This window comes from Acinonyx jubatus, chromosome A2 (assembly GCF_027475565.1).
Source record: "Acinonyx jubatus isolate Ajub_Pintada_27869175 chromosome A2, VMU_Ajub_asm_v1.0, whole genome shotgun sequence".
Taxonomy (NCBI): domain Eukaryota; kingdom Metazoa; phylum Chordata; class Mammalia; order Carnivora; family Felidae; genus Acinonyx; species Acinonyx jubatus.
The window spans coordinates 70,193,490-70,215,518 of NC_069383.1; the positions used below are offsets into that span (position 1 = coordinate 70,193,490).

Here is a 22,029-nt window from a genome sequence, read left to right on the forward strand (position 1 = left end):
AATATCAATTTTCATCCTAACTTATGCAAAGACAGTTTGGTAAAGATGACAAAAATAGTAATATTCATTCCTGGTACTAGTTCTAATCAATATTTCTTTGATTACCACTGAGGTTAAACACTTTTTCCCCATAATGTTCTGGCCATCTTTTTTTTACTCCGGTAAAAATAAATAAATAAAATAACATTAAATTTATCATTTAAACCATATTTAAGTATACATACGAATGTTAAGTACATTCACATTGTTGTGCAACAGGTCTCTAGAACTTTTTCATCTTGCAAAATTGAACCAATTATACAGTAATATACATTGTATATACCCATTAAACACTAATTCATCCTCCCCCTTTCCCCAAGCCCTTGGCAACCATCTTTCGACTTTCTGTTTCTATGACTTTGACTACTTACTTTAGATACTTTATATGAGGGAAATCATACAGTAGCTGTCCTTCTATGACTGGCTTATTTCACTTAGCATAATGTCTTTGAGGTTCAACCATACTATAGATTGTGACAGGATTCCCTTCCTATTTATGGTGGTATAATATTTAATCGTATGTCTATATCACATTTTCTTTATCCATTCATCTATTAATGGACATTTAGGTTGCTTCCATCTCTTGGCTATTATAAGTGATGGGGCAATGAACATGGGTGTGCAAATATCTATTTGAGATATCTACTTGAGCACCATATCTTAGCACTGGCATAGGAGAAAACACTTTACTGTGAAGATACCTGGAAAACACCACTTTGACCAAATGATCAAAGTTACCATCACCAGTAATGGGACAAACTGATACATGTGCCTCCTGATATGATGTGCCAATAAGAACCGCCATCTCTGTGATATTCCTGCTGAAAATGCATATCCTGAATCCAAATCTGACAATATAAAACTTAGAGACATTCTACAAACTAATTGGCCTTACTCTTCAAAACTATCAAACTCATGGAGATACAGACTGAGGAACTCCAGATTTAAAGAGACTTAAATGACATTACAACCAAATGCAATGTGTGATATGGGACTGGAATTCCCAGCTCTTTTAGAAAATAAATTGCATTTATTGCCTGGGTGGCTCAGTCGGTTGAGCGTCCGACTTCGGCTCAGGTCATGATCTCATGGTCTGTGAGTTCGAGCCCCGCGCCGGGCTCTGTGCTGACAGCTCAGAGCCTGGAGCCTGCTTCGGATTCTGTGTCTCCCTTTCTCTCTGCCCCTCCCCTGCTCATACTCTGTCTCTGTCTCTCTCAAAAATAAATAAACATACAAAAAAAAAAAAAGAAAATCAATTCTATCGATAGAGAGATGAATGGCTATATAGACAGAAATGATACAGCAAGTGTGGTAAAATATTAACAGTTTGTAAATTTGAGTATATGGGAACAGTTGCACTATATTTAAAACTTTGCAAATCTGAAATTAGTGTCAAAATAAAAATTCTTAGAAATAGCAAGCTCACTACAATATGAAGAATGGTTAAAAAGGCATGAGATTAATGCAGAGCAAAGAAGAGCAACTGCTTAGGAATGTGACAGGAAAGAAGAAATAGAGGTGTTTGCCTTTGAGAAATATTTTGTACACAGAACTGATAGGGTTTGCTGATCGAAAATGTGGGGAAAGGAGGAATCAAGATGACTTCCAGAGTTATAACCTTAGTTCCTGGGTACATTTTTGATCCATTTACTGAGTTTCAGAAGGTTGGGCACAGAATGCTACTGAGACAGTCAAGAGTTTAGTTTTGAACTTTTTTTCTGGTTGCAAAAGCTGTCTCTTACTAGGGCAACGAGCAGGGTAGCTGTGCCGTCTCGGGAATTTTCACTGCCATGTGCCAAATTTTTGTGTATGTAAGTTTGTGGCAAGCTTCTAAAACAAATCGTATTGGTTACAGCAGTAGTATTAGTAAAATGTTAACTGGCATGTATACTAACGCTTGGTAATGTCTGTATCAGTGCAAAGTGTTCAAAGGTCTGCCGTGGATAAAGATAATGAAGTTCAGGGGTCTTATTTCAGGTGAATGTGTAACATAGGGCTATCTTAGACAAACCCGAAGAAGAACAAACACATTTCAAAGGTAAATAGAATTATGCCCTAATTTATTTGTGTTGATAGCTCATCTCTGAAAATCATTGGAAAATTAAAATGAGTAATTAAAATTGCTTTCTCTTTGTGTTCAGAGGTTGAATGTTGACATCATGAGCTCCCAGGCCAAGCCAAGAAATCAGGGTCATTGAAAGAGAAGAGCTCTTTATTGATTGTCCATGGAATTTCTAGTGAGACATAGCAATGTACATTGATGCCACATCTTGATAGATGATAATCATAGATTAGATGCATAAGGTCTTTGTTAAAAGTGCTCAGATCTGTCATGGCCACAAAGTGCATCAGAGTGACTCACAAGCCTATAAAGTCTATTTTGTTAAGAAATGCCAAGTGCCTAAAAATAAAAAATGAGATGGGAGAAACTAAGAAAACTTAGTTTCCTCTGAGTCTATCTCATTTAATTAGGGTGGCATGGACACGTTCTCATAGCATGGCAGAAACACAAAAGAGGCTATAACTCAATCATGCAAGAGATTACCAGACAATGTGCACCTTCTTTCAAGCCACTCTTTGTGACACATTTGCTGATGTCCCATTAGTCAAAGCAAGTAAACTGGCTGAGTCCTAAATTGGAGTGGGAGAAGAATATAAGATTACAGGGCAGACTATGAATACGGGGTAGTTATTAATGGAGCCATTAATGCAATCGACCTACCACAGTCTACACTCTGGTCCTGATTATTTATGTTCTTTCCACCTGCAGAATACACTAACCCCCTTTCAAGACTCCAAATTCTCATTCAAACATGGCAACACACTTAAAATACTTCTTATGATCTTCTCTTTGGATGTGGCTTCTTCTGATATGGAGACACACACTGAAACTGTGAGTAACTTGCCCCGCTCCCAAAACTCAACATAAAATGGTGAGACACGGATTTGATAAATACAATAGATATTTCTTTTTAAACAGGAAAGCCTTGGAGACATATAGCAGTCATTGATTTGTTTTCAATTGCTGTAAATCAGAAATATCATGAAAATAAAAATGATCACACAATGTATCAAAGACTGAACTTAAATCTAAAATTATAAACTCTTTGAAATATAGATAAAATGGACTTCATCAAAATTAAGAACCTTTGTGCACCAAAAGACACTTTCTAAAGGATGAAAAGATAACCCGCAGAATGGGAGAAGACATTTGCAAATCATATGCCATAGGGGTTAATACCCCAAATTTGTAAGGCACCCCTACAACTTAACAACAAAAAAGCCAAACAGCACAATTCAAAGTCGTCAAAGGACTTGAACAGACCAGTCTCCAAAGAAGAAATACAAATGATAAGTAAGCATATGAAAAGATGAAAATACATCTTTAATATTTTAAAATATTTGATATTTAGTGCCTGAGTGGCTCAGTTCGTTGAGTGTCTGACTTGGACTCAGGTCATGATCTCATGGTCCGTAGGTTCCAGGCCCACATTGGATTCTGCTGTCAGTGCAGAGCCTGCTTCAGATCCACCCCCTCTCTCTGCACCTCTCCCACTGTGTGCTCTCTCTCTCCCTCAAAAATAAATAAACATTAAAAATAAAATAAAATAAGATATTTAATGTTATATTTTTACATTTTAAATATTATAAAATCTATTATGTCAATATGTTAATTGACCTGAGAAGAAAAATGAGATGATCATCTCCACGGAAGCTAAAGAGTCATTTGATAAAATTTTTAATTCCAGTTTTGACCTCCAAAATACTCTAAAAATGCACATTAGATGGCTAATTCTTAATATGACATATCCAGCCAGCCTTGTGGAACACTAGAGGCACTCTGACTAAATCAGGAATATCTTACTTGAAGGACCATGACAAGAAAACATAGAAACAACAAGAAATAGGGGGCGCCTGGGTGGCGCAGTCGGTTAAGCGTCCGACTTCAACCAGATCACGATCTCGCGGTCCGGGAGTTCGAGCCCCGCGTCAGGCTCTGGGCTGATGGCTGATGGCTGATGGCTCAGAGCCTGGAGCCTGTTTCTGATTCTGTGTCTCCCTCTCTCTCTCTGCCCCTCCCCTGTTCATGCTCTGTCTCTGTCCCAAAAATAAATAAACGTTGAAAAAAAAATTAAAAAAAAAAAAAAAAAGAAACAACAAGAAATAGACATCAACATAAGGTAATAAAGGTAGAAAATAATAAAGGAGGAGGTTGAACTATCAATATTTAAAGATGATATGGTTGTATACCTGAAAACCCTAAAGAATCAGCCAAAGTGTTTCAAATGAGTAATAAAAAATTCCCTAAGATAGAGCGGATGTAGATTTAATATAGAGACATCTCCATATACAAGCAATTATTAGAAGCTACTATGATAGAAAAGATCCTACTTCGAGTAGCAGTCAAAAAGAGAAAACATCCAAGAATGAACTTAACTGGAACAGAGCAAGTCTTATATGAATAAAGACTTTAATATGCCACTAACTGACATAAAAGACAACTTATGCAAATGGAAAGATACATAATACTTTTGGACCCAAACCATAACCAAAGGATATAATTTATCCTAAATTAATTTATGAAGTTAATCTGATTCCAATATAGATACTAATAGGGTTTTTTTTGGGGGGGAGGACATATAAGCTGATTCTGAATTTCACTTTGAAAAACAAACAAACAAACAAACAAACAAGAATAGCTAAAAAAAGTCTCTGATTAAAAAAAGAGCGGGGCGCCTGGGTGGCGCAGTCGGTTGAGCGTCCGACTTCAGCCAGGTCACGATCTCGCGGTCCGTGAGTTCGAGCCCCGCGTCAGGCTCTGGGCTGATGGCTCAGAGCCTGGAGCCTGTTTCCGATTCTGTGTCTCCCTCTCTCTCTGCCCCTCCCCCGTTCATGCTCTGTCTCTCTCTGTCCCAAAAATAAATAAACGTTGAAAAAAAAAATTAAAAAAAAAAAAGAGCAATAGGGTACTTTCACTAGACATAAAACCAAATTATATTATAACATTATAAAATAATATAACATATGAGAAAAACCTCTGTAATTAGAACTGTGAGAGGCTGTTGCTTGACAAGCTGTTGATTCAGAGTAAAAAGTACATAAATTGTCCCATACAAATGAATTAATTTAGTATGTGCTATAGGTTGTATGCAAAGTCAATGATGGAAAAGGTGGACTCTTTAATAAATTGTATTGGCAATAGGTAGTCATTTGAAACAGAATTAAGTTGGATCCCTACCTCACATCATAAGGTATAGGAAAAAAAAAAAAACAAGTGATTTCTTTTATTACTTTGGAGTGAGGAAATCTCAACTATGCAAAAACTATTCAAAACCCAGAAGTCATAAAAGAAAAGATTGACAAAATCTCTCTGTGTATAGAAAACTTCTACAAAGCAAACACCATAAACAAAGCAAAAGACAGACTGAGAAAAAGTATGTGTATCTTATATCATAGACACAGGGCTAATCTCCCAAACATGTAAAGAATTCTTCAGAGTTGATAAGAAAAAGACCAATAACAGATAAATGGACAGACAGTATAAGCAGAGTGTTCTCAGAAACGGAAGTATGAATTGCTTTTAAATATATGGCAGGATGCAAGTTGATACACTGTTGAGGGTGTGGGGTTGTAGGAGATAAGCGCTACTGCTTTGCTAGTCAGGAACATAAATTGCTGGGGTCCCTAAGGAGAGTAACCGTGCTGAAATACCAAGTTAAAAATGCATATACCTTATGGCCCAGTAATTCCTCATCTGGGAACTTACACACATATTCATATTGGTGGAAAATGACGTATACGTAAAGCAATTCACTGTATTATTTGTAATAGTAATTGTTTGGAACTAATTAAGAAGGGAATGGTGGATCAACACGGGAATCAGTGAGGGGCTGTGGATTGATATTGGGACACTGATGCCATATAACACTATGGTAACAAAGAACGGGGGAAATTATGTATTGATAGGGATTTCCCTACCCATTTCTTTGTACTATATAAAGGAACTTTGTAAGAATACATGAAAAGCTAGTTAAGTACAAGCTACAAGTAGTTGTCACCAGAATTATGTAGATGAAGAACTGTGGAGGAAAAACAAAAGTTTTCACTCTCTGCCTTTAATATTTTTTTTTATTTTTGAACCATCAGAGTTTATTTCCTATTCAAAAACAAACACAGAAAAAGAATTATAGTAAGGCAGTTGACCTTGAAAGAGGAAAGTAGAGGACACGGGCTGGCGCCAGAATACATTCCTATTTCTGTTATCTCCACATATCTCCCCTGGCATTTTAAAGATGACCAGAATGCTGAGAGAGAGGCTTACCAATCCTCTGGTGTCTTCTTTCTCATCTCCCCTTATAACTCCATTGGTATTTTCAAGGCAAGCACCTTGCCAAAAAAGAAGCGTACACATGCTTCATGCGGGAAGTGATGGACCCTTGCAATTTTGTTCCAATAATATGCCTGTTTCTTTTGACATGTACCCCATTGGATAATATTAGAACTCTGAAAAAAAAGAATTAAAGATAACTACTGGAATGGTAAAAGCAGGGGATATAAGGTTTAAATTGGTAGAAAAATAAACACTGGATGATTGCAACATTTTAGAAAAATAAATCACAACAATAAAGAGTAGTAATATAAAATGGGATGGAAATAGTAAGACTAAAAATTACAGTTAGCAGAAAAAAAAAATATGACAATGTAAAACTCCCTCTGGCAATATCTGGACTACAGCTATTTTGGTTGTTTGATTGCAAGTTCCAACGTAAACCCGAGCTGACAGGGGACCTAGGGTGAGGGAAACATTTTCTCCCCATATTGAAAACTGGAAGAACCATCAGAGCTCGCACCGCCACCAGCTTCTGGGCAGTAAGATGCCCCTGCGGTTGGGGCGTGGCAGGGGTGGGGGGTGGGGGGTGGGGTGGGGGGAGAGGCTTGGAATTTGTTCTTAATCACAGACAGATGGACTATCGAGGACCCACATTTCTGCTCCATACAACACAGAGTCAATAATTTTGTACCATGAAATGTTTAAGGAAGGCATAACAGAAGCCCACCACTCACATTAAAAAAAACAATGGAAAAACGAAAAACTCAATAAAGCTCCCATCAAATGACCAGCTCTGAGCAATGTTGCTTCCTGACGTACCTTCCAAGTTAAACTATTTATGTAACGTAGCCCAAGGTAATGAAATGAAGTGATGTAGTAGATGGAATTATAAACCATAAACCAGCCATAAATTGGAGAGAATCTTGCTTTTTAAAAAAATTGTAAGACTTCTTTATATAAGGATAGTAAAAGTAGATCTATTAGTTTTTAAAATATTTTCTTTCAATTTGCCATTTAATTTATTTATGACATTTCTTTTGACCAAGAGAAATATTTCTTTTTCATAAATATTACCATCATATGCACTTTGCTTTCCTCCTTTGTTTATATGTTTAAGCTGTATCAGAGATTAGAAAAAAACCAAATTGCATGTCCCCCTCCTTTCCTTGTTTAGTTAAAATTCTATGTTCACTAAATTATGAATTCTCATATATACAAATGACTCTATTCCCAGTTTTTTCTTCTGGTCTCTTGATGTAGTACATGAATTTAATTGTAAATTTCTGGGTTTCTTTATTATTATTATTATTACTATTACATTTAGATAAACTTTTTTTAAGTTTATGTACTTATTTTGAGAGAGACAGAGACAACACAAGCGGGGGAGGGACAGAGAGAGAGGGAGAGAGAAACCGAAGCAGGCTCCGCTCCGCGCTGTCAACCGAGAGCCCGATGTGGGGCTCGAACTCACGAAACGTGGGATCATGACCTGAGCTGAAACTGAGAGTCTGATGGTCAACTGACTGAGCCTCCCAGGTGCCCCTTTATTATTATTTATTATTGAATGCAAATACTTCCCTCATCATTCTTTGCGGCAGCTGTGGAGGTGAGCTCAGCTCTCAATACAAAAAACTCAACTGTGAGGTCCAGCATGCAAGACAAAAAGTCACTATTTTGGAAGCAGTAAATGCTCCTGACCAGCACTAGAAGGAAGGAAGGGCTGCTCTTACACAATGAAAGATGGAAAGAATATGTGTGGAACTGAGGTAATCCACTTGGGTTGTGGTCACTACTCCGTTGTCCTCCTGGGACTGTAAATGAATGAGTGCATCAACCTCTGCCTAATGAGTATGATTACCAAGAGCTCAGTGACCCGTCCAGAAGGAGAGTGTGGATCAACCACAACTCTAGGTAAGCCAGCAAAAGTTGCACAGCTAAGGGCAAAGGGAGTTTAGAATTGATGGTGGAGGACAGAGATAGGACCATCAGTTGTGTCCCGGAGGCTAACTGCGCACACAGGGACTGTAGCCTGTCTTATTGACCTCTCTTTTTAAAATTTACCTTCAGAGGGGCACCTGAGTGGCTCATTTGGTTAAGCATCCGACTCCTGATTTTGGCTCAGGTCATGATCTCACGGTTCCTGAGTCTGAGCCCCGCATCGGGCTCTGCACTGACAGCGTGGAACCTGGTTGGGATTCTATCCCTCTCCTTCTCTCTCTGGGCCTCCCCAACTTGTGGTCTCTCGGTCTCTCTCTCTCTGTCTCTCTCTCTCAAAATAAACTTAAAAAAAATATATTGTTTTTCAATATAAAGAAATGAAAATAAAATTTACCTTCAGAGAAAGCGGCCCATGGAAAGCATGTACGACAAAAGTGTGGACGTGGATTTGTGCACCACAGCAGGGCAGGCTGTGACGGTTGTGCGCATGCCCTGTTCACATCTCCCGTGCAGAGAACCTGATGTGAAGAACGTAACAGGCAGTCTGTGGATACCACGCTATGGCATCTGCCTCACTGTTCAGCTCGAGGTCTGAATATTCCTCGCTACACCCAGCCAACAAGAAGCAGGGCAGCGGCCAATTACCCAGGCTGTCCCTCTCTGATGCAGGACTCCTCTGATTGGATAATCTTTTCTCTGGGGCATCTCACAGCCTGGCTGAGACTTTCTCAGAGTTTCATGCACACGGAAGCTCCTCTTGCCCAAATTTCCACCCTTTCTCTCCCTTTCACGGGTGTCCCAAATGCATCATGGTGTGAGGGAAAGAGAGTCATCAAAATGACTAATAAATTTTGAACTCAAGCATTTTTATGTAAAAAAAAAAAAATCTTCAGTCAAAATAGAAGACAAATGGCAAAGGGGGGGGGGAGTATTTGCAACATTAGACAAGTGGTTATTATCTTTATTTTACAAAGAATGCCTGAAGTTACCAAGAAAAAGATAAGCCTTTAAGTTACATATAGAGAAAAGAAATAAATAGACATTTTATTTAGAACAAAACCGAAAACTGAAAATAACTAATTATGACCCGATTCTCCTATTAGCCCACCCAAACAATTACCTTCCCTCAAAGAATTCCTTAGCTGTGTACGATTAGGTCTCAGAGCTGAAATATTATCTCCTCAGAGAGACCTGATCCGACCTTTGCATGGAAGAGGCCTCTGTAACAATGCCTGCTTTTAGGAAATGTAGAAAAGGGGATAAAGAGAAGGAGGAAATATAATTTCCTTTTTTTCCCCACAACATTAGATATGTTTGTTTTATTGTTTTTCTTGCTTAAAAACAAATATAGCATACAATGTATGCTGTTTTGCACTCATTTGAGTGTAGTCGATATACAATGTTACATTAGTTTCAGGATAACCTCCTATCCAGCAGTCTACCTAACAATGCCTCTGAGTTCCATGCTCCTTCTTTCCATCCACCTTTGTGCTAAGGGTCACTGCTCACTTTGTCATAGATCACAGATTGGGGATTTATGGGTTAGACACACCTAAAGATAACCCTGCTATTTCTCCCAAGCCCTCTCTGTATAGGGTGGGGTTACCTTTATTCTCCTTCCCAGCATCATCATATGTTACGGTGTCTCAAATTTTTGCAAAGGACCAGGAAAACTAAAGTCACAAGAAACAGCAATTTTCTTGAATCATCCAACATCCTCCGGATTACAGGGAAAAGGGAGCCTTTGAGACCACATTCTAATGAGGAAAGAGCCTCTGATTCAAGGTCTAATTTATAAAGCCACTCACTGGGCCTAGATGGTTTCAGAGCAGGATCATGACGGTGGGTGGTAAGAAGCAAGTGTCCACAGATGTGGTCACTGCCCTGTGCCTAGAGCAAATGTGTACCAACAGCTTGAGTCTTTGGCCTGGCATCTGGTCCTCAGAGCAGTATCCTCTGAAAAGGAAACAAAATTGTCAGTTAGGGAAGGAACCAGCACTGATACCACTAGAATTGTTGGTAATCTTTTTTTTTTTTTTTTTTTTACACACACAGGCACACAGTGTGAATGGGGGAGAGGCAGAGAGAGAGAGAGAATCCCAAGCAGGCTCTGCACTGTCGGCACAGAGCCCGACGTGGGGCTCAAACTCATGAACCATGAGATCATGACCTGAGCTGAAATCAAGAGTCAGACGCTTAACCAAATGAGCCACCTAGGCACCCCTGATTGTTTGGTAATCTTAAAAAAAAAAAAATGAGGAAATAGCATTGGCGGAGCACGAAGAAACGATGTGGAAAGAACAGGAGGAGACTCCCAGCCCTGTTTTTCTGAAGAGGGGCAGAGGACTGTGGAAGTTTGCTATCAGAATATTTTATGAGCTGCTCTGGGTGCCCCTATTGCTCAACAGACTGCTATGGTCTGAAGAAACACTTATGACCATCACACTGCCTTGTTCCAAAAAGGATATAAGAAGGCTTACTGGGCAGGGCAAAATATAGTCAGAGAACATCGTTTGAAGTAGATGAGAAGGAAAAAGGGGCCAAGAAGGGGAAGGAGGCTAATAAAAATAACGAAGACCAAAGTGCTCTGTTGTCTGGGATGGAGCAAAAATTTAGCTCTTGTTTTTTATCAGCACATGTAAAAAGTCAATTCACAGTGTCCATAAGATAGTAGCAGATGAACTGTTCAGCAGAAGCACAAATATTCCAATTCTAAGGCCAGAATGAAATAACTCTTAAGAGTCCACATAAAGAGGCCATTGTGTAACATAATCAACAACATTCTTACAGTTGACACAATGATGAATTTCATATAACTGTTTTGTAGAGTGTCCTGCAATGCTGACCACTGGCTTCAAACTGGAGAGAGATTCTAGGGAGATATAAGGAAAATATTGCACAGGTGGTCTTTGCTACGTGCTTGCCTGACTTAACTCTGGGGGTACATTTTAAAGGATCCGAGGAAGTGATAAAGAGCAAATCTTAAAAATAAATTTTTTTGGACGTTTATTCATTTTTTGAGAGACAGAGCACGAGCAGGGGAGAGAGAGAGAGGGAGACACAGAATCTGAAGCAGGCTCCAGGCTCTGAGCTGTCAGCACAGACCCCGACTCGGGGCTCAAACTCACAAATCATGCGATCATGGCCTGAGCCAAAGGTAGATGCTTAACCGACTAAGCCACCCAGGTGCCCCTAAAGAACAAATTCTTAATGTTTCTTTATAGTGTGTTTCAGGGGCGCCTGGGTGATTCAGTCAGTCAAGCGTCTGACTCTTGGTTTCAGCTCACGTCATGATCTTGTGGTTTCATGCGTACGAGCCCTGTGTTGTGCTCTGCACTGGCAGCATGGAGCCTGCTTGGGATTCTCTCTCTTTCTCTCTCTCTCTCTCTCTCTCTCTCTCTGCCACTCCCCCACTTGCTTTGTCTCTGTCTCTGTCAAAATAAACTTAAAAATAAACAAATAAATAAGTAAATGAATAAATACTGTGCTTCAGTCAAATGCATAGCTGACAGACATTAAGTAGCTGGGAGTTCAATCCCAGATAACCTAACCTGAAGTTCAGGTAGGAAATCTAGGGATCTAGGAAAAAAAGCAGGCTCAATTGGATATTGAGCTAATGTAGGAGCAACATTTTGGGGGGAAATTTAAGAGTCTAATAATAACTATTTTCTGATGGAATACTATAGAGCTTAGCTAAGAGTCTCTTTAGGGGGGAAAACTTGGAATATGCACTATCACACAGACAGATGGGCCATTAGGTTTCAAATTTCTGCTCAGTATAACCTGGTCTTAATTAATATGAGTCTGGAAAATGTGAAAAGAAGGCATAACTTAACATAGTGGCCATTAATCCCCACCTCCCAAGTCTAAAAAAAGCATCCATAGAAAGCCTAGCCTTGAGTGTTGTGATTTCCTGATGTTCTTCCAAGTTAAATTATTTGAGTAATGTTCATCAAGGTAGCTGAATGAAGTGACCTTCTGTATAGAATTAATCAGGAACCAACTGAAGTTTGGAAAATATCTTGTTTTTTCTAAACTTTAAGAGTCCTATATATACTCAGGATATTACTTTTTTCTCAAATGTTCATGTTCAACAATTTTCCAGCTTGTATTTTTTCTATTTATGACTTCTGGTATATTGGTTTTACATTTTTATGTAATGGGATGTAGCCATTCTGGTTTTCCCTTTCGCTTTATTCTTAATGGATCTTTTCTCATCTTGAGATATTCACTGACATTTTCTACTTCTTTTATGTCTTTAAACCCATTACTCATCTTAAGTGTCTTTTGGTATAGAGAGTAAGAATGGGAGTCTACTGTCCCCATCCCCATTGTTAAGCAATTCTTGGGACTATCTAAAGAATATTTGTACCTTTCTCTCGTAAAGTAAAAATCAAACTGTAACATTATTCTAGTATGTCCTGGATTAAAATGTTTCTGTGCTTGCTATTCTGTCATTAATCTATATATTCTTGCATCTACTATTCCACACCGATGTGACTGTAACTTAATAATATGTCTAAATACCCAATTGTTTGAGTCCTACCCTTTTCATTAGTCTATTTAAATTTTTTTCTTATTCTTGCCCACGTATTACTTCTTTACAGTTTCCATTTAAAATTTTGTAGTCTCTGAGAAGGGGCTCCAGCTCCATGTCCCTTGTGCATGTGTATGTTTTAAAAATGCTGGGCCCCTCAGACTTCAACTAAATGTTTTTCCATCACTTTTTCCCTCCCAGTGATAGTGTCCTGAGGTGAGGATGAGATGGAAGGAGGCAAGGAAAAGAAAAGATGGGTTCTTAGTTCTAGTTTTCTCTTTCAATGCCAGGGATGGCTGTCACTGTTTTTCTCCCAAATTACCTTGGAAAAGCATATCTTGCCTCTCCAAATATTAGTTATCTTCTGAAACCGATCTCACGTAGTCTCAGAGAAGAGAATCTATTCTTTTTACTAGCAGAGCTTTGACCCAATGACTTGTCAAATAAAACAAACCAAAACAAAAAACCACAACTGGCTTAGTTATGAAAAACTATAGTCAAAAATCAAGTACTTACTGAGACTAGAAGCTATAAAGAGGGTGAAGAATTACAAAAAACAAACAAACAAAAAAAAAAAAACCAAAAAACCCTGCCAGATACAGAATCAAGCTTTATTTTTACTGTAGGATAAGCCTTTAAATATAGCAAACATTTAAAATATTGGAGATATTGGAGATATTTAAAATATTGGAGATATCTGGGTGGCTAAGTCAGTTAAGCGTCTGACTTTGGCTCAGGTCATGATCTCACAGTTCGTGGGTTTGAGCCCCATGTCGGGCTCTGTGCTAATAGCCCAGAGCCTAGAGTCTGCTTCACATTCTGTCTGTCTGTCTGTCTCTCTCTCTGCCCCTCCCCAGCTCATGCTCTGTCTCTGTCTCTCAAAAATAAACGTTAAAAATAAAATTTAAATTTAAAAAAATGTTGATGTTTTAAATTTGAAAATAAAAAATAAAGGGAAAATATATTTTAAAAAAAATTTTAAAGATTTTTAAAAAATGTTTATTTTTGAGAGACAGGAAGAGTGCAAGAGAGGGGCAGAGAGTGGGTGGGGACAGAGGATCCAAAGCAGGTTCTGTGCTGATAGCACAGAGCCTGATGTGGGGCTGGAACCCACGAACCATGAGATCATGACCTGAGCTTAAGTCAGATGCTTAACCACCTGAGCCATCCAGGCACCCCCAGAGAAAATAAATTCAACCAGGACATTTTTCTTTCTTGGGATAAGAATCTTGATACTATCTTTTTACTAAGATGTATAATGTCAGATTTTTCACTGTGTTACTCAGTACAATTTTACCTTTGAATCTTTTAAAGACAAGGGGTATGTGATTTCATTCAGTTTTATAGTCTCCCAAATGCATCATAATTGTTACTTTTGAACATGGACAAAATGTCTGCATAATAATTTTTATATCTTAAGGCAATTATTCCTAATGTATATGTATAATTCAGGTTTTCCAATTTTGTCATATGCAGGTTCTGGTACCATATTAAATGGCAGTCGTATAACTTCGACTTGTGTCTCCTCATTTTCACTCTATTAATATTGAAAAGGTAAAACAAATAGTATTATTAAATTTTTGTAAGATTTAAAACCAGAAAAGAATTTCTAGAATTCAGTCTTCAACCTCATAATTTCGAGAATGTAGTTGTCACTGCTTTTTTCTCTGGAAACAATTTTTAACAAGAAAATGACCCAGAATACACCTTCCCAAATAAGTTTCCCCAAATCACAATTATCTTAAGAATGAACAGATTAAGTTGTATATTTACACAGTCAGCCTTAAAAGTCTTTGCAGAGAAGATGAGCTGATGAGATGGGTTGAACTGCCTATCAAGATCATCGATCTTTAGTCTAGTCTTTGTAGTTAAGCTAACAGAGTCATTTTCCCTTGAATGAGGTGAAGAATTAAATTCCTTTCAATAGTTCCAAACTTTCTAGGTACAATGCTACCCAATCTCCTGTAAAACAGCCGACTCCCATGTGGTACACTCAATTTACTAAGCAAAACATTAACTTGTCTAAGCCATGGAACACATCCAGTTTGTGAAATGACTGAGTCCCAAATGTATTCTCTTTTAAGATTTTGCCATAAAGTCATTCCCAGGGAATGAAATGAGTGGGCCTAAGTTCTGTGTCCTTTTGAAATAACACCAATTTCACTTGCATTTTGTAAGTCCATGGGTCATGACAATAGCATTGTTATCATACTTATTAATTATAACCTTTACTAATGTTAATATTAGCCGATATTGAACTTTAAGATTTTTTTTCAATACAATTTATCAATAATGAACCTGACATAGTTATGTTTCTGAGTCACTTGGTAACCTTAGATTTTCTCTGAAAGCACAAACAAATATAACTAAGTAGGTGGTACTGTTGATACCTGGGCTCTTAACTTCAATAGAAAATATCACAAATTAACTTCAAAAATTTTTCTGTAAGTTCGCAACTACATCTCAATATACTGAGGAAGATAAGAGTTCTCCCAGTTAGCCTTCTACTTTCAAAAACATATTTCTTTTTGGCATGTAATTTCTGCTTATTTCTTTTGGCATGTAATTTCTGCTACATTCAGTGGACATGCTTTTAAAACTTACCATCTGTTAAATGTTTTGATGCAGTTTTTTCACTTCATATACATCTGAATTTCACAGCATTATTATTTTTACATTTTTCATTTACAATCAAGTCCTGTTGAAATAAATTAATTCATTAATCTGATTTTATTCATACTGGCACTCACATATACGTTTCTATGTACTGGCAGCGGTTTTTGGTATAGTTTATTTCATAATGGTTTTTTATGTTGCATTCTGTGACATAGTTACATTTTGCCTATTAAACAGAAAGGAATATTTTTGACTTCCACAAAAAGCACAATCTCTCTTTCTTTTGAAAATACATGGCTTTCTTGGTTTATCTTTCCATTTCCCTACTTCCAATAGAGATGAGTCCAAAGAAATAATTCTCTACTACAAGACAGATAATAGTGTAAGTGCAATGGCCAATGGCAATTGACACCTGGCCCCAGCATAAAGCAAGAAAATGAATGGGAAGACCCACAGTGAGTAAAAGACTTATGGTCTACATGGTATGGCTGGTGCTCAGCTCTGCAGATACGGTCACTATTTGCCTGCCTGCATGAGTGAGTTGCATTTTTATAACATTATGCAAATCGACATTCTAATAGCCAAATAGAGTATATTTCAGCCTCTTGTCCAAATCACTAAGGAAAAGTTTTTTCCCAGCTGCCTTATCATTTGCAGGGCAGCCTACCTGCCTCGAATGGGATTAGTACTTGACACCATTTTTTGCAGCATTCACTCATTAATTAATCCAGCAAATAATTGAGAGAGGCATTGTTCTAAGAGTTGACAATACCACAGTAAATAAACTAGAACAACCCGTCCTCAGAAAAGTCATGTGCTAATGGGGAGAAGTGGAAAATTAAAAAATAGTTAAGTAAAAGGCATAAGTATGTCATGAGTATGGGGAAAAAGTGAAGTCATTATAATATTCCAGGAAAGTGCTGGTGGGTTTTGAAGCAGGGTGATCCCATTGGAGGTGATGAAGGTGATTGAATTACTGAATGACGGATACATTTTGACAAGATTTACTAAAATAGAAGATGTTAAGGTGTAAGGAAAAAAGGAGTCAAAATTTTTTATTTGGGCAAGTTGAAGCATGTAGTCACCATTTACTGAGAAGAGAAAGATGGTGGTGTTTTTGTTTGTGGCCAGTAGTGGGGAAGCTTAGCTTTGTTTTAGACTTGCTAAGTTTGATATGTGTTTTAGATATTCAAACGGAGATGTTGAACAGGCAGTTGAACATATCTGAACTTATAAATTTGCTAGTCATCAGAATATAGATAATAAAGTCATGTGACTAGGTGATAATCACTTAAGACGTGAGTATGGATGTCTGAGGTCTGAGTTTTGGGGAACTGCAGTTTAGAGGCTGAGGGTGTGAAGAGAGGACTCAGGGAACAAGCTTGGAGGAATGGCTCGTGAGGAGAGGAGAAAACAGGAAATGATGGTGTCCTGGAAGCATAGTGAAGATGGTTGAAAAGGGAGGTAGTAAATCACCTGTGTCAAATACTGCCTATATAGGTCAAGTAGGGTGAAGACTGAAAATTGATCATTGGATTTAGCAATATGGATAGGTTCTTGTTGATCTTGACAAGAGCAGTTTGGGCTGGTAGAAATAAACACGGCAGTGGCTTTGGGAACACAAGAGATTAAGAGGAGTTTGTTTTTAAGTTGGGAGAAATAAAGCCAGAATCCTTCAGCTGATGGTCAAGACTTTTTAATCTACTTTGTGTATGGCACCTTACTATACCACCTTGACCCTGGAGTTGCAACCTTACTGAAGAAATGACAAAATAATGGGAGTAGGTAATTAGTGCTAGAACAGTTTAAAAAAATAAGATAAAGAAAGTATTGTTTTCACAGAGATGGTGGAATTTAAATTCGCCAATTCTTACTTCTTATAATTCTTAAAATAAGTTGGATTTAGGTAGATGAAAAGAGAACAAAAGAATAGTATGATATTTGGGGAACAGTAAGACTAGCCTGGCTGGAATTCATATTTAGAAGAGATGGGATGATAAACATGGAGAACTTTTACCATCAAGCTAAATTCCAGCTTTGTTATTTTGGCAATGGAGATTATAAGAAATAATCTATCTGCGGTAGCTGTAGAATTAAAAAATAAAATCTTGTTAATAGTTTTCTTTTTAGTGACTATCAGAAAATTGTCTTAGATGCTTTCTAAATGAAAAGTAAAAGCTAATAAAGTTAGCTGAATTTTAAAATATTGTAATAATTACTTTTAAGCATGAAGATTTCGCCCTATGCAAGACAGAAATACCTCTAGGTAACCACAAATTTCCTTTTAAAATATTGATCTGTCCCATTTTTATGCTCTGAAATGGTATTTTAAAAGTATTTTGCAAATAAGAAATAAGTTAAACAAATCATTTCTAATTAAACCATTAGCTCATAATATCACCTCTACTTTTGGAAAATAGTCTCTTGCTTATATTACCTTATTGATCTTTAATTTTTTTTTAAACTTTTTTTTTAATGCTTATTTTTGAGAGAGAGAGAGAGAGTGCACGAGCAGTAGAGGGGCAGGGACAGAAGGGGACAGAGGATCTGAAGCAGGCTCTGTGCTGACAGCATTAAGCCCCATGAGGGGCTCAAACTCATGAACCATGAGATTGTGACCTGAGCCGAAGTCAGATGCTTAACTGGCTGAGCCACCCAGAAGCCCCTATGGATCTAACTTTTAAAACAAATAGAAAATACTTCTAATTTATACAAGAAATTAAGAGGAGTTTCATTAAAAGACAAATATAGACTTAATGGAGATTTTCAAATTTATCTTGTCTTCACCAAGCCTCAAAATCACCCTAAATAAAACCAAACTTAGCATTTGGAATTTTTGAAGTAGTTGTCAGGATCAGTTCTGCAGATAACTACCCAAGTTACTTTATTTTTACAAAAGGGAAGCTGTTAGGTTGAACCATATGATAGCATATTAGTATTTTAATACAGTGCAGCATAAAAATTCCAACTTGGCTCTTTGTTATAAGTCCACATATAAAGCAGAAGAGACAATTTAAGGGAACGAGGCATTGTCCTAAAACTTGCATTCTCTGAAGAACTGGCTTTTATTGAGGATCTATCACATGAAGGTTATGCCCTTAGTCTTATATTTATTTAGCCTTAATGTTTATAATCTAGTAAGAAAAATTAAATATAAACAATGACAGATACGGTTATTATTAAAATTAACTTTACAAAGCTTACAAGCTTCCTGTGATAACATTTGAAATAATGCAGCATTTGTGGGGGAAAAATTCACTCACCTTAAAAATTTTAACTGGCTATTTATCTTAGAATGGAATGGTAGGGTATAAATGTTATTTCATATCAGTACCTAAAGGAAACAATTGGATCTATCTAGCTGATAGGTACAGTGAATGGTTTTTGGTCAAGGCTCTGAATTTAATGCTTTTTTGGCTATCCATAAAAATGGGAAGGTTTGGCAAAGGAAATGGGGAAGGATTGCAGTAGATTTGAGTCAACCAAGTATCTTTTGGGCCCAGATGGTAGATTTCTCAGTGTGATTTATATTACAGACAATCTGAGTTTAGAGAACCTCCATGGTTTTATCTCAATTTTAGTGTGTTGAAATATTCTGTTAAACATCTTTTTCTGAAGAATGGGATGACAGAGCTATGATAGTCAGAATCTGAATCAATGCAGAAACAGTATTAAAACATATACCATTCATAGATGCTGCCCTTATGGCAATTTTTACCACAATAACCTCTTACCCATAAAGACTCATTAAGAAAATTTAATGTAAATAGAATACGCTTTAATTACAAATGTACTATATTTTAGTTATGATATATAACTATAAATAAAATAAAAGAGTGGGACATATGAAAGGAGAGCATGTGATGAAGAAATAGTTTGCTAGTTAAACTCTATACTTGAGTTCAAATAGGAAGGAAAACATATTCATTGGGTATCATGATTGGAAGACATAAGTGCTTCCAAAAAACAGAGAAATACTGGTCATCTTTCTTTTTCAATTGTTTCATCGGGAAGAATCTTTTTCAGGTGATAAAACTTACAAGCTAAATTAAAATGCACTCTACTCATTGGCAAGCCACACCAGCAAGAATAATGTGATCACGGTGCTTGGAAGTTTTTGATTTATAACTATACTATTCTCTACTTATAAGGCTGCAGTCTAGGAGGCAGAGCAATGAATCATTACAATTGTCTATCTGGGAAATGTCAAAAGATTAAGTAAGGGCAGAAGAAGAGAGAAGAAGAAAGAACACACATTTTTGTCTGAGAATTATTCCACAATTAATGGGAAGATACCACTAGCACATAAATACAGTGCTGAAGAAATAATAATTAAATTTTTAAAATCTTCAAATAAGGCTACTAATAAAGCATAATGCTTAAACTTCCTGGGTAGAAAAGCAGATTATCCTCTGTCACTCTGAAAACTAAATCATTCCTTATTCAACTGTCACAGTGACCTCTCCCGATACACTAAGAGTTTGGGAAAATAAACTTAAGCTGAATAAAATAAATGAATTAGAAATTTGAACCAATCATTAATGGATCCAGATTTAAAAAAAAAAAAAAGGACACATACAGTTTAATTGATACTTTGCTGATACAAAAATAAGCATCCACAGAACGTTTATTTACTGTTTAAATTACTCCATATTTTCATATACCATGAACAGAAAATATATTTTATCCCACACACAGTAAGAATAAACAAGTGCAATCTTTCAAACATTAAAAGTTATAATAAAATCTGTACAACAGATAAATAAATTTATACCTCTAACAGTTAGCCTGTAACAAAACAAAATGAAAAACATATATTGCCCGAAGTCACCAGTTTACTTAAAATTCTACTCATGGTTAATACATCTCACTCATAACAACTTGAATTTTTACTACACTGCACAAGTTAGATTGATAAATATTTTAAAAATAGGGGGGAGTAACAGGAAATACCAAAATGATTATAAAGAGCTTTCCAAACATTGGAAATAGACAGAAATTAATTAGTTGAAGGAAAACATTAAATGGATCCACAGGGTACTGGTTTTACACTGGTACAGCTTCAGGAAAGAAAACATGTGAATGTCTGGATTGGAAAGAAAATTTGGCCTTTTTATAAAAAGAAGCAACAGCATCAACAGTGACAAAACCCTGTCATGGAGCCTAGAACAACTCTGTGAGACAAAGTGTACAAAGATTTAGGTATACCTGAAAAACACAGTTAGGAAGAAAAATCATGTCAGGAAACAGATAACATCAGAACATGAACATATATAAATTAAAGGCATACTGTTTATCATTCCACGTCATTGCACATATGATAAGAAAACAATACTGCAGTCATTCTTGAGTAAGAAAGTTTCGGTGAAGTAGGAAGTTGCATGATAAATACAGGTGTAGACAATCTTATTACCACAAATTTAGTAAATATCAAAACACTCAGTGGTGTCACTAAGCTAATTAAATTATCTATATGTATTTACTGGAAAGGTAATTATTTCCCTGCCTTCATGTTAACTTAAAATCATTTATAAATGGCAACATAGATCCAGTAGAAAAGACTTTTCACATGCAATCCTATACAATGCACTCTGCTTCAATTTTTTTTTTCAGTATTTCACACTGGAGATGTACATCCAATATATATACAACCACACATGTTCAACAGACGCCACTGAGCTGTCCTCTTGCCACACAAATTAATTTACATATACATTTATATCTCCAGATAGATACTTTTCTCCTCTAGGCAGACACAAAATCAGTCTGAAGAGTTTAAGTTTTTTAGGATCTTAGGTACCTAATGTCTGGATTTATCTTGAATCGATGATAAGATGAGGAGTCCACAAAAAAATGCAGCTATACATGCCAACCTTTTCAACAGAGATGAGTTATCTTTAGGAATAATAATCTGTGCAAGATCATTAGTGATCTGAGAAATTTCATGTGCCACACAAACAAATATGAAAGTGCTGACAATGATGTTGAGCATAGGGTTTCCGGGTATGAGAACCAAGATGCCTCTTGTGTCCGCTGCCAGCCAGATGTGATACTGGCAAATAAACAGCTGGAAGGAAAGTATCTAAAGTTAGATATGTACAGACGGTCCAGGACTATCTCACAGTTTTGCCTAACTTAAACATTTGGTAGCATCATTACATTAGCAGGCTTTTTCCAAACCATTTAATTCTGTTTCACTCTTGGTCCTGAAAAGTCTACTGTGGTCTACTCTCCAGAACTCCTACTTGCTCAAGTACTACTTCAAAGTCCCCAAGAAATGAAACAGGACCCTTAGAACTTTAAAAAACATTTTTTTTGCATGACATAGAAGACAGCTGACAGAATGATATCTGAACTCTGGTATTTAGACACCAAATAAAGAATCACTACGTGTGTGTCTATGCACATAAGTATATATATATGTGCATACTGCATATTTAATTATATTTGTGAACCATATTTCTGTATGTGGATACATGAGCAGGAAATGGCATGGATTTTAAGATGTCTTCAAGTGTGCTTTGAATGGCCAGACAAATGTTTTCAACTGTATTTTCATGATTCCATA

General features: G+C 36.9%; 1 protein-coding gene across 7 annotated transcripts in view; it reads right to left on the reverse strand.

Moving 5' to 3' along the window:
* Window positions 1-5,050: 5,050 nt before the first annotated feature.
* CASD1 (CAS1 domain containing 1) overlaps window positions 5,051-22,029 on the reverse strand; it is a 66,918-nt gene continuing 49,939 nt past the window's right edge. For 3 of the 7 annotated variants that reach the window (XR_003424587.2, XR_003424586.2, XR_003424582.2), the window contains 3 exons: window positions 17,479-17,546; window positions 15,450-15,543; window positions 9,253-10,264 (listed from right to left, as the gene is read on the reverse strand). Coding sequence is in view for 2 of the 7 variants with exons in the window: in XM_027071893.2 (XP_026927694.2) it covers window positions 21,262-21,528 (267 nt within the window). In the remaining 5 variants the exon portion in view is untranslated. Of the gene's footprint in view, window positions 6,544-8,702; window positions 8,827-9,252; window positions 10,265-15,449; window positions 15,544-17,478; window positions 17,547-20,070; window positions 21,529-22,029 lie in introns of those variants that run through there. The other 4 variants (XM_027071893.2, XM_027071891.2, XR_003424585.2 and 1 more) reach the window with 3 other exon arrangements.